General features: G+C 35.3%; 1 protein-coding gene across 4 annotated transcripts in view; it reads right to left on the reverse strand.

Annotated features, from left to right (window-relative positions):
* LOC124166413 (death-associated protein kinase 1-like) overlaps positions 1-13,389 on the reverse strand; it is a 92,894-nt gene that overhangs the window by 62,703 nt on the left and 16,802 nt on the right. For all 4 annotated transcript variants that reach the window (XM_046543942.1, XM_046543945.1, XM_046543944.1 and 1 more), the window contains 2 exons: positions 2,844-2,933; positions 2,636-2,752 (listed from right to left, as the gene is read on the reverse strand). In XM_046543942.1, the coding sequence (XP_046399898.1) occupies positions 2,636-2,752; positions 2,844-2,933 (207 nt within the window). The remainder of the gene's footprint in view (positions 1-2,635; positions 2,753-2,843; positions 2,934-13,389) is intronic.

Below are 13,389 nucleotides of genomic sequence, written 5' to 3' on the forward strand. Positions count from 1 at the left end.
AGCTGAGTACCCTGCTACCTGGTAGCGCTTGGCTTAAATAAGGATTATGAATACCTTATCAAACGAAGAAAACTTTCCAACCTTAGCCAGTTTTAATAGGTGATTATTAAGACATGTTTCCCTGAGCTCTGTAGCCTCATGCATGCATTGGTAACCTCAGACGATGTAAAACTCCTATCTACTCGTATAGAAACTAGGTACCTGTGACATCACGTGGAGTGGAATCACATGGGCACCAATCTGGCCTTTTTCAAATGAGAATAAAATTGACCATTGACATTCGTCTAAACCGGTATTTCTAAAACCAAATAATTTGTATATGTATTATGAATACACTAATGGTGGGTAACGAATCGCAATCAATGCCTTTAGTTTTCTTTGATGAAGGAAAATACCCTATTAGGGCAGCCGCTAAATTGGGGCAAAGTTTGCCTGTCCCTATATGTCCCAATTAACCGGAATCTACTCTATTTGCTTTTTATAAGGTTGTTCGTATTGACAAGAGTCTACTGTAATGAATAAGTTACAAAAGCCATAGCTTAGGACCCCCCAAAAAATTGTCCAAGCAAGCATTTTCATGTACACTGAAATATACTGAAGCATAATATGTCCCGAATGTGAGTTACATACTACATTCTTTGCCCAATTTTTAGAGCATCATTTAGAAGTACAAACGGCTACTATGGAAAGTGCTTGCATCAACGATTAAACAGTATTATAAGGGCTCCCATACATGAAATGGCTTTTAAACACTGCAGGTCTGATCAAGTCTAATTCTGGCCCTGTTAGAAAAAGTTGAAACACCACTTTGTCAATTCACAACAATTACAAAGTAAGGCACTCCTTTTATAATTCACATTTCCCATTTAATATCAACATAATTTGCATTTTCAAAACAAAAATTAAGAGAAATAAGGATATAAAATTGAAATACAGTTGTCCATACGACCATTATTAAATTGAGTTCCATTATAGTACCACACCACCTGACGACATTAATTTTGCCAAATAGTGTCCAGGCACGGGTGTAGCTAGGATATATATATTCCACTTCCTTAAGGGGGAAGCGACAGGGCACCCACCAAAAGGTATTAAGAATGAAAATTCCACAAAGGAAAAATTATGGATGAATTACCTTGACTTGGATTGGTTCAAGGAAACTGATTTTTCCACAGAAAATTTTTGTACTTAGTGTCCACCTGTGGGTGACTCAATAAAGGCTTTTAAATAAATTTACTACTCGTTAGCCAGCAATCTTTAAAAAAAAAAAAACATAAGCAACATTTAGCTTTGTCGAGAAGTTTCTTGGTGAACTGTGATACATATGTCGTAACATAGATTTTTTTGGGAGTGGCCAACTGCCTCTTCTCCTACATCTAGGTCTCTGAGGTCCACAAGCATTTCTCAAATGATAGAGTCATCAACAGAATTTTAAATTTCTTTTAGCAGTGAAAAGGTTTGAAAAGACAAGAAGAGAAAGAAATAACATCCAATATGTGTGAGGAGTGAGAGAAACCATATACTCATCCAATGCCTTTATACAAAGACCTTAAAACATATGAAATGATGACTGATCAGGAGAGTTACTAAAATATCCCACCATGCATAACTGCCATAGTCTACACCCTAGATACTGAAAATAATTGAAGCCATCTAATATTTTTTCTAATAATTATGAGATGATCACATGGAATTTCATACTATCTACGCCATTTTTCTCCAATGAATTTTGTATCTTGTGTCACATTGAGAGAAATAAATCTACTACCACAGCCTTCTCAACAAAATTGGATATAAACCGGGTAAAAAAAATACTAGAGTAAAATATCAGCAGCATTCATTTCAATGACACCACATGGTAAAAAATAACATGAAACAGTGGGAAAAACAAAGAATTAATTTGTTTTTATAATCTTTCAATACTTATAATTTGTTAAATTCATGAACTGATATACTCTGGACTAAAATGATAAAGTGTGTTCCCAAATTCTCCTTGGTGGCATAAACCAACTATGAATATCAGAAAATACCACAGGCTAATTCACAATTCACACTTTTTCTAGAACCCTAAGATGCTTTTGCACTAAGCCGAATGAATATCATTGGCATATTACCATTCTACAAAGCCCTTTCATTTGATTTTCAATAGAAGGAGTTAAAATCATCTCCTCAATTAGAAGTGTTAATAAGGCTTCAAGCACCAACTAGCTATCTCTGACTACACTGGAATGCAAGATATGATTTGAAAAAAAAAATACTAATGTCTAAGTGGCTATCTAGGTAGATTGAAAAGCTATCTTTGATGCAAATAGTCTTCACCAGAGGAAATAATGAAAGGCTGTGGCAGACATATTAAAACCATAGATATGAGAAGAATCATATTAATAGAAAGTAATGGAAGAACGCACCTTCACAAACAATAAACTGCTGTGTATACATTTATTGGCAAAAACAAGTGCACATTGCCAAGACAAAGAAAGCTGCAAAACTAAACACATAAAAAAGATGCAAAATTAAATAATATTACATTAAACCCACCAGATAAAAAGTCTGTTATAAAAATTTACATCCAAATTAGATATAATAACATGCAAGCAACAGTTATTAGTAACATTTTAATGAAACCAGTGCTAACCTCATTACATAGCACACTGCTGGAGTGTCCAACACTTGAATCAAAATCTTGGCTCTGGCTGTGTAACTTGGCACTTCTGGATAACTTGTTGCAAAGCGTTATTACTTGCAATGAAAGCTGTAAAGTATGTTTTAGTGTTAATAACCACAAAACAATAAAACATAAAAGAAAAGACAACACAGCACAATAGGTACATCAAAACACTAACCTTCCATCTTCTCCTAGCTTGAAAAGCCTTGAAATTGTCAATATTTATCCTTTTTTCTTTTCTCATTATTTCTTGATTTGAAGTTTTTGGCTGAAAAGAGTAATTATCATACATCCAATAAAATAGCTCTTAAAAGTTTTGCTGCATTGATAAGAAAAAAAAAAGGTTTATCATCATACATGGAAAATAATCATATCAATCACATCTTCAATAATTAAAGCAATTCATACAAGGAATCACTTATATGATACCAATTAATTACTCTAAAGTTTTCATGCGCGCGTGCGATTTTTGTGAGCTTTTACAGATGAAAAGCCGCACAAAAAAAATTCACTAAAGGCCTGGTTACACGGTACATTAACACGTACAATGTACGTTCGCGTGAATGATTTTGGTGGACCGGAACAGAACATGTACGAATGCATGAACCAAATTAGAACAGGTTCTATTTTCCGTTCATGCATTCGCACAAGTTGGGTGATTACACGGTACATTTTCGTGTTCATTCACGCATTCATACATTTGACATTAACCCGTACGTGTTAATGTATCGTGTAACCAGGCCTTAAGAACTGATTAAGTGTGATGTATGTACAAGGAATTTTACAATGGAAATATGCTGTTTAGTCAGAGTATGAAACTAGCTTCCAATTAATGATAGCCGAGGAGGAGGTAGGTATTATAACCATTACATGCAAGGAGAAAAGGGGGGGGGGGGAATTTTTCCTTAATAGTGAAAAATATTACTTCCATCAGAGTGGGAAGATAATTTATAGCAAAGGGAATTACATCCTTCCTCTAATTGATTCCCACACAGAATTTAGCACCAAAATGTATTAACTATAGTTCATTCTATTAGAAGTGGAAATAATTATTCTGTGACAGAAAACCTGGTAGTCATTCTAAGTACAAATGAGAATGCACATAACATATATTGCGGGAGCTTGGCCATATTCAATCTTCCTGCAATTTAGCTGGCAAAGGAAGTCTCTCACCAGAATGAACATAATTCCTGGTAGACTAAAATTTCAGCAGGCAAGCAAAGAGAACAGGTTTACATAAAATTCATTTTGAATTACCTCCAACTCTTCCAGCATTAATTGTTTTAACAGTTCAATGAGTACCCATACCTAAACAATCCACATTTTTAACTCTTTTAGGGTGCTGCACTATTATTCTTGCGTATTATGAAATGATAAACATGAACTTAAATAGGGACACAACATACTTGCACCTCAGTAGGCAACCCAAGATGATACTCATCATGAGCAGCAAGATGATACTCATCATTTGCACCAAAAAGGCTAAGCTCAGCAACATTCCCATGTGCCTTGCCCTCAAGTCAAAGCCCTTAAGTTTCAGGTTGAGATGTTCATTAAAATAAAATGTAAGACCCACCAGCAATAGCAAATCTAGCTTTGTTGATCATGAACCACAGACTAAAACACAAACAAGTAACTTGGGACATAGTCATGACCATGAATTCAAAGACATCATTATCCAAGGATGAAATGGTCAAAATAAATCCTTTTGGGTTTTAAGTTACTCCAACTGAAATCAAACACACTAGGTATTTGTATTTATATGTATTTCCTACCCTACCATATGCTTCCACAGGGTATTTCTACCTAAAATATTTATATCTTTGCAACCATGTTCATGACTGTATGCAAAGTCACAAGTTAATGCAATTCTCTGAATAATCAAGTCTAATTCCCCATTCAAAGAGGAAAAATCGACAATTTTCATGGATTCAAGGCTGGAACAAGCAACCTACACTCCTCCAATCAAGGGCATTTATTCCTACTTTGATTAGTCACTAACTACGATAGCAAAGAAATTAGCACCTCTTGCAAATATTTTTGCATTACCTTGTAATGGCTTGCCAGTGTTAGCAGCAGCTAACGCTGATCAGCAATAGAATGGGAAGAAATGCCCTTCTTGCAGAAACTTTGACAAAATCTTACATGCTCTGCGGATAGTAGACCACTCTAAGGCCTCATTATCTACATAAAGCTCTTAAATACGGCACAGTTTTCTCATTAATAACAAGTGTACAAGCTTAAGGAATGTGAAGTGGGTGTTCTAGGCCATTGGCTTCTTAAAAATAATCACTACACTACATAAGGATGTTTATAAAAAAACTGTACATGATATGATACTACAGCATAGAAATTTTGGTAAAAAGATTTTTTCACCCACTTTCTTGGAAACCTGATACAGATGGTTAAGATATTTTAACATATATAATAACAGTTTAATATAAGCAATTGGGTATTCTTAGATTTCCAGATAAACATTGACATCCACTGTTGTTAATCACTCACAATAGAAAAAAAAGCGATATGGAGTGCCTAGATGTAGGCAACTCCCAAGGCATGGGGTCGGCATCTTCCTGGGACCCCGCAACTTACAAGAGATCGGCCGTTCGCAAGGAAAGGTGATACTCGGAAATTCACTGTTTACATCATTTTTGTATTGGCGACGAATGGTTATATTCGACTTGTATGATCAGGTTTTTTCAAGGCACGTTTGTCGCAAAGCTGAACAATAAGTAACGGGAAAGTGCTACACGAAACAGAGCGCTGAATGCATGATACCGTGCCCCACAGTCGTAGGCGACTTACTTCAGCGTGAACACGACGACACATGCAGAGTTTCCCGCAGAATTTATGGACTACCTTATTTAAAAAGTAGTTCTTAATCCCGGGCGCAATTTGTGGTAGATTAATGTGCACGCATATGTCTCATTATCGCATGGATTAAAATAAAAACAGACTGAGCACCACACAAACTATATGACTGTCACACGCGATGGAGAAATACGCCGGGGAACAGCTCGCGGCTAAAATTTGGATTAGAAGCACGTATCGGGTATCTCACGGCATGTGCCGTAACGTGACGACGCGTCAAATATTTCGATTATTTTTAAATCCACGGTAAAGAAGGACGCAAAGCAGGTTTTCTCATGCAGCCTTTAAATTACTGATTGCCTGGGCGCACGTGCTTTTGAATTCACCGATGCACGAAAAGTTAAGCGAATGCGTTCCACCAAGAATAACCCTGCATGATTTTTCGGTCAGCTGAGCCATGAAATCGGAATCCGCCCTTACTTCCGCATCGCATACGAACGTGCGTAGAATTGTGTACGGCTACCGTTAACGAGCTGCTCACGTAAGTCTTGACGCGTCGCGCAGGGTCTCCAGTTTTTTTTCGCCGTCGAGGTGGGCCGCAGTTTCCTGCCAAAGTTGAAGCAGAAACAAGGTTGGACTACAAAACCAGCAGCTTCGGTACGTACCACAATACCTATCACGCTCAAACCCTGAACAATCACAGTCAAGAGATCAAAGCAATCAGAATACGAATGTCTTATCACATCTTATGAACGCGGAATCTGAGTCAACGCAGTTAATGCAGCCCCGTCCTTCTCCGTTTCGATGCGAGATGATATCCGCGGCAAAAATCTGTGGGAATCGGAAAAAAGCCTTAATCAGCGAAACACTTAAGTGATGCACATGTTATCGGCGGCGTTTGCTATTATCTTCACCGCTAATTGTTTCCCTTTGATAAATCAATTTCAGAAAATCGCCACTAAATCGTTTGATTGAGCGATTAAGGTATATACTATCTGACGGGCAATCAAACTGGTTCTCTCTTCACTGCATGGAAAAAATTACAATAACCTTAGTAAAAATGTATGTCATTATATGTCTAATTTTGTAAGAAGATGCAAAAGAAAAAACTCGCTTAATTTCTCTGCATTGTCAACATAAATTAGTCACCAGAAAATTCACTCCCACTGAATCCACATACCATACATTTCACTTATTTGCATATCTCATTCAGACAACTTACTGGTTTGAAAGACAATCTCTCAAATCTACAGAAGATTAGTTTATCAAGCCATTCATTGAACATTCCATAACTGCAATCACTTTGGACAGTAATGATAAGGAATCTCACAATTGAAATATTGTTAACTATCCAGTCCACTACCACACCCATGACATAATTGACACATTTTTTTTGCTTTGAAAACCTATACCACCGATAATCTGTTACATAAATTCACAATTCTATTCATTCCAGAGTCATACCAATATCGATACCCCAGAGAGATCACTACGAGGGAGTTTTGAGATCTAATTATAGGTATTTCAATGATCTTCACTGAACCCTGAGATATCTGACAGGCTTGTGGAGAAGACATTAGAGGGTTGCCAGGGATCAATCTCTACTTAGCTAATAAAATAAAATGAGAGTAGATAGAAATATTTCACTATCCAAGGCACCAAAAATTTCTTTATTTTTCACACGTAATTTATGCACACAACAGAGAATTTAAATTCAAAATTCATTCTTCCTACTACTTTGAACCCTAAGAAAATAGCCAACCTGTTGCAGCATTTTGAAGATCTTCGTCAGCAGCAGGGTACATGGAGCTAAATCACTTCTCCATGGGGATGAATAGATAAAATCACTGGAATCCAAGTACGGCAGTAACCCCACTTTACAATGGGTTTAACTTACAATGACGATAAACAGCATACCATCTCAGCTGATTTGGGCAGGCTTTTCAAACTTTGCTGATTTTGTTTCCACTGGCACAATAGGTCATCAACGATGTAATTCTAAATCTCATTAACTAACAAAACACACTTTTAACAGCAGCATTTCAATGCACTGGTGCAGTTTAAATTGATTCCTCGTCCGGAAATAATGCAGATGCTGCATAATGATAGAATTTGCTTTACGATAGAAGTTTCCTAAATAAAAAAAAATTTTTTTTTCCTCAAGGCCTTTAGTATTCAAAGGGTCTATCACATATTTTTCCACATGTTTCTTGATAACGTGCATCATTCTCCTCTTCATATATTGACTAAATATTTTAATACCACTTTTGTTATCAGACTATGCTTCATGGATAATTTTTTAAATTATATTTTTGTAATCAATTAAAATTTTTGTTCTTCTTGGGGAGAAATTCTTCGGGAGAATGAAGAGGTTCAACTGAATTTGCAGTTTTTCTCCTACACAACCAGGTACTGCTGCTTCCATTTAAAAAATAAATACTTTTTTCATCTATATCATAACCCAAACTCAGTGATCCCATAATTGGTTTGAAGCAGTTCTTCACTCAACTATTCCTTCAGCAGGTCTTTACATAAGAACAGGTCTTCTATTTTGCATTCTAATTAATTAACTCTTAAGACTCATCATGTAATTACAAGCTTTGAACTAGGGCACAATTTTTTGACATAGTGACCACGTTTATAGATATCGACACATCCTTCGTAAAATTAATTGGAATTAAAACCTCAACATAGCAGATATTTGTCCACTTTTCAATGATTAAATGACTCAATACGACTCATCTATGCAGCCAGGAAACCCACAACACCTTGACCTATCTATGTTCTTCTCCTCCAATAAACATGATGAAGGCATTTTCAGACTAATACTGCAAGAGTCATGGCAAAAAGTCATCAAGATAAGTCGAATATATGGCGTAGTTACTTGAATCTGCCACAATGGATACTGAAATTGAATCACACATGAAGTAAGCTAGCCAGCACTGAAATATGTATTCAAATAACTTCCCTGTCTTTTTTACTGATACCAACAATTTTATGCCATGACTTCTGTACCGTACTGACTGGATAAAATGCAGTCTTTGGGTCGCTTATTGCATATAATAATAACTTTGTAGGGCATTAAGTCTTCCAATCACTGAAAAATGTCCATATAGTTGGCATACAGAGCTTATAAAGCCAATATTCAATATAACTGGAGACTGCTTACCTTAAAATATGGTCACTCTGAACGAAAAATATAAATTAAATTTTTTTTTGTTTATTCTATGAATTTTAAAACAAATAGGCAAAAATTCAGACCAATCAGTTTGGAAAAAAGCACATCTCTTGTATTCTAAAAGGCAGGCTTTTACAGTGAAAATTAATCACTCCATTATCTTGGTCTTCCAGGTGAAGCCAGAACGAGTTGTCACTCATCAGTTGATTACTTGGTGAGCCCAGATGGAGAAGATGGAGTGCTGCATAACCTCTGAAACGTCAGCTAGGTATGTGAACAGTGACAACTCGACTAAGCTTCACCCATAAGACCAAGATAGTGCAATGATTTCTTGTATTGATACATGATGGCAGCTTCTGATAGGTATTACAATTTGCACCAAGAAAAAAGAATTGCCAAAATGAGCCACTCTTAGCGACAACACAAACTATGGCTTAAATCTTGACCGATTACATTTGACGGATCCCAGGAATAAAATGGAGTTACTCTACACCTAGCATCCAATTTCATACTTAAAATAGCAGTAAAGATAAGTAATATAAAATTTTCCCAACACTTTAACACATCTCCCACTAGTATACAATAATGTGCTAAGTACATACGACCAAAGAACCGTTGAGTATGTCTCAGTTATGCCTCATTATGAATCTTTCAAAAATCCTTGTAACACAGACCTCTATTGTCTCATCTCACCTCACAAACAGAATATACTGTCACGTATTTCGTGAACACTTCATATTACAAATTATGAGTAAGTCTTACAAAAAATATAGAGACAATGGCAAAGTAATTTTTTAATTAATGACTCTACCCTGGAGCACAATATGTATTAGTCCTAAGAATCCAGGAGTCCCCTCAATTTATCACTTAACGTAAAAAGCATCAGTACAAGAGAATGCCAAAATAATTTCTGAACAAAATTTCAAACAAAAGAAGCTCAAGCTAAGCAAAATCTAATAATACTACGCTAGCCATTTTGGCTGATGGTGACAAGGTTAGCCTTCACTGAGGTAATAATAATAATAACTTGATACAAAATTTTAATTATAAAATATTATTTATCTACCACTTGAACTTATAATGATACTAATGCATAATTTTTAGCATTTAACAAATATTACACGGCATAAATCAATATTTTTAAAAGCAGAGAAGTTTGATATGTTCCTTATCTGTGGAAATAAAGGCATTTGACAATACATATTTACTGATTAGCTCACAAAAAGAAAAAAATTCTCATTCATACACGTAAGTATACCATACATTCAAATAAAAAATATATTACAGGAGGCACATTGATATAACATCACAAGGTTGAAAATAAAAACACAGTTTTCTTCATCATTAATTATGCACCACATCAAACATAAGTCCTCAAAAGTGTTACTTACTCAACTTTATATAATATGCATAAGCCTAGCAAAATTTTTTATGTTGAATCAACAGTGTTAAGGAAAAAGAATAACTTTCAAGAAAATTAACAACTACAAAAATGGTAAAAGTAACATGAGATAATGGAAGGTTAAGAATTATATCAAACATGCATTTTCATTATACCTTGAAAGCACAACAATTTTCACAGCATTATCTTATGACATTAGACTTCCTCTTAATACCAGCAAAAGGTCTAGTTTCACTCGACCAATTATTTCCCTGACACCCTTCATTGCTCACTTGTTTATCCTAACCAACTTCTTATTTTAAAAAATCATCTTCATTTTAATGCATTTTACCTATATCCTATTCTCTCCATTGCCTCAAAAATTTAAAGCACGAGCCTTTATTCTGTTGTACATACTCAGCCAACAATATCACAGAATATCATCATTCAAATGAAAATACACATATGTATCTGCAATAATTATGTTTCCTCATTACTGTACACAACTATCATAAAATTCATGGAATCATTAAATACATACATATATAACTAAAACTACTTTATCTAATTAAACCCAACTTCATACTGAATCAGGTAACTTTAGCCCCATCAAATCAGGAGTTGGATGTTCATCCAGAAAGCCTAGCCATTCTTTCACTGCCTTATTTAGTCTTTTGGTGAACAAATAATATCCTTAATACTGTTCTCCCTTAATGCCAGAGAAATTTAATCGGCTCAAATCCCATTCTCCACAACCGAAGCATCTATTGATTCATTTGCTGAAATATACCCATAATTATTCCAACAGGACATTTTATCATTAATGAATAACTGTTCTTTACAAGAACTTACAAAGCAGTGCCTGGCTCATATAAACACAATGCATTCCCTTTATTTCAAGTGTCTGTGAAGCATCCACTGTCATCTCAGCCTCCAGTATTACATATTTTCCTTTTACACAATCATTTCCTTAGGCATGAAATTCTTCCTGAAAACTCAAAAACACCTAAGTCTGATGAACGATTAAAAATTTTCTTTTATAATTTCTCAATCTTCAAGAATCCTACATTTACTAACAGAGCCCTTTGATCTATCATCATCCAAAAGAGAACCCTATTAAACTAGTCCAAACTAATGCACTTATTTCCTAGATATAAATTGAACTCCAGGGGGTCGGCAGGTCCATTGACAGTAGTATGCGGGATTATTGAAGACTGACTAAGTTCAAAAAGTCAGCATTCTCCAAGGGATTCAAGAGTGCATTAACTAAAATTGAGCGAACAATTTTATTAAAAGAGGGAAAAAGAGAATATTTAGGTACTATCATTTCCAAAGTACGAAGATACCTAAAGATCTAAAGTTCTTTTCAGGATAGGCACACATGACCAGCTAACTGCAGCCTTCTGGACGAAGCTTTACTATCTCCATATTCGTAAGTCCACAACTAAAAAGAATTACTTCATATTATTTGGAGACGATTATACAAATTTAATCAACAGAAAATGGGAAGTAATTTCAAATTCATTGGACTCCTGTCTTCAAGCCCAATATAATCAATGTCCACCCTGGTCACCTGTCAGTGGTATACCACTATTAACAAGGAGGCTGCAGCTAACTGTGGGAGTGAACCTTCCAAAGCTCATTCTACTTACCCTCATTAATTAAAATGGGCAAATGAGATAGGAGTGCACGTAAAAAAATTTAGAAGAAAATAGCACAAATTCTGTAAGATATAAACCAAACAAACCAAAAATTTAGACCAATTTTGACATATATGACATTTGTCATCAAAACCCATGGAAATCCATTCATTGACAAATAATCCACAACCATCCACACTGATGAGACAAAAATGAAAATCTCTAACTTTTCACCTACACATGCCTACTGAAAAAGGGTAAATATGTAGTCTGATAAAGCCAATGCATGCAGTGAAAGGCCAGAGAGAGGAAAAAATACTATCAAATAGTATAAAAACCTGCTAAACTACACATTTTTAAAGTGCTCAGGGAAATCCCATTTCCAGCATCACAGTCACCATGCAATCATCATTGACATTTGACCTAGGGGCAACTAATGAGTCAGGCACTTTTTCTGATGCATTCATTCTGACTAAAGGTTGGACACTAAAGCCATTTAACATTAGTATATTCTCACCAACATCACATGAAAAACTATTCTTTAAAAAATTGCCCACCAACTTATCTTTAACAAGCAATAAGTCTCTATCCACTGAAATAGTGTCACAAAACTACTCTTCAAATACCAACTTCCATAAGTACCAAGGGTAATACTTTGGTCATAAATTTTTCATTTCTTGAATGACATCTATGTTGTTTCTCTGAGAATTCTGCTCACAGCTAATTGTAAACTCTTTATCACAATGTTCACACATGTTCATCCATCACAATAGTACCCATCACTTCCACAAACACGCAAAAGTATATTCATTTATTTCATATTCACTTAATTCACCAACTCTTTTTCATTCACTCCTTCGCATCAATGTCTGCATCATCATGATGGGCCACCCAAAAACAACCTCTGCTGTCCATCCCTTCTATCCTCTTCAGCCATCAAAGGCTCCAATTTGACTCTTAAAGCGGCTCTAACCCTTTTGCAGCCTGCAAATTCCAGGAAGTGTATGCTAACTCTGCCATCGTCACATTTTTTTTAATATTCAAATTTCTGAGTTAAATTTAATTTTCCATTAGAATTTATTAATTCCACCAAGGTTAATTTTTCAGAGATTAGAATACACATTACGTATTGATGGATAAAAAGCTATGTAAAGACCTTTTTAAATTAAAAGAGTGAACATTAACAACGTTTGACTTGAATCCATACAATCCAGAACAAAATAACAGGAGGTGGTTGTTTTTGCTAACGTACAAACCAAATGCCAACTCAATGGCCTACTGAAGGTACAGCAATTACTATGAACATACATCTTGAGAGAAATTAGCACCCATTTACAATTTTGATTCAGTTTTGTATTCTAAATGGGGCAGAAATGTAGGTAACTTGAGGGTTTACTCTGATTGGATAAATTACCTAAGTGGCCAGCAAACTCTTGTCTAGGACCCACCAAGATGATATTTTATCATCAACTTGAAAGTAAGTAGCTATGCCAATAACTAAATTTATAGTATAATAAGCACTTACTAGACAAAGAAAACTAAAGACAGAGGTTATTCAAGGGTTGGTGGAAATGTTGCAAATGCAAAGATTAATACTATCAGAGCAGTGGGATGAACCTAATTAATTTGGTTTTGCTATGGGCACTCTACAGCCTATACTACAAGTTATCCACATTAATTAATATCCACAGTCTGCTTGATGTGGAAAACTGTG

The sequence above is a fragment of the Ischnura elegans genome, chromosome 10 (genome assembly GCF_921293095.1).
Source record: "Ischnura elegans chromosome 10, ioIscEleg1.1, whole genome shotgun sequence".
In the NCBI taxonomy this organism is placed as follows: Eukaryota; Metazoa; Arthropoda; class Insecta; order Odonata; family Coenagrionidae; genus Ischnura; species Ischnura elegans.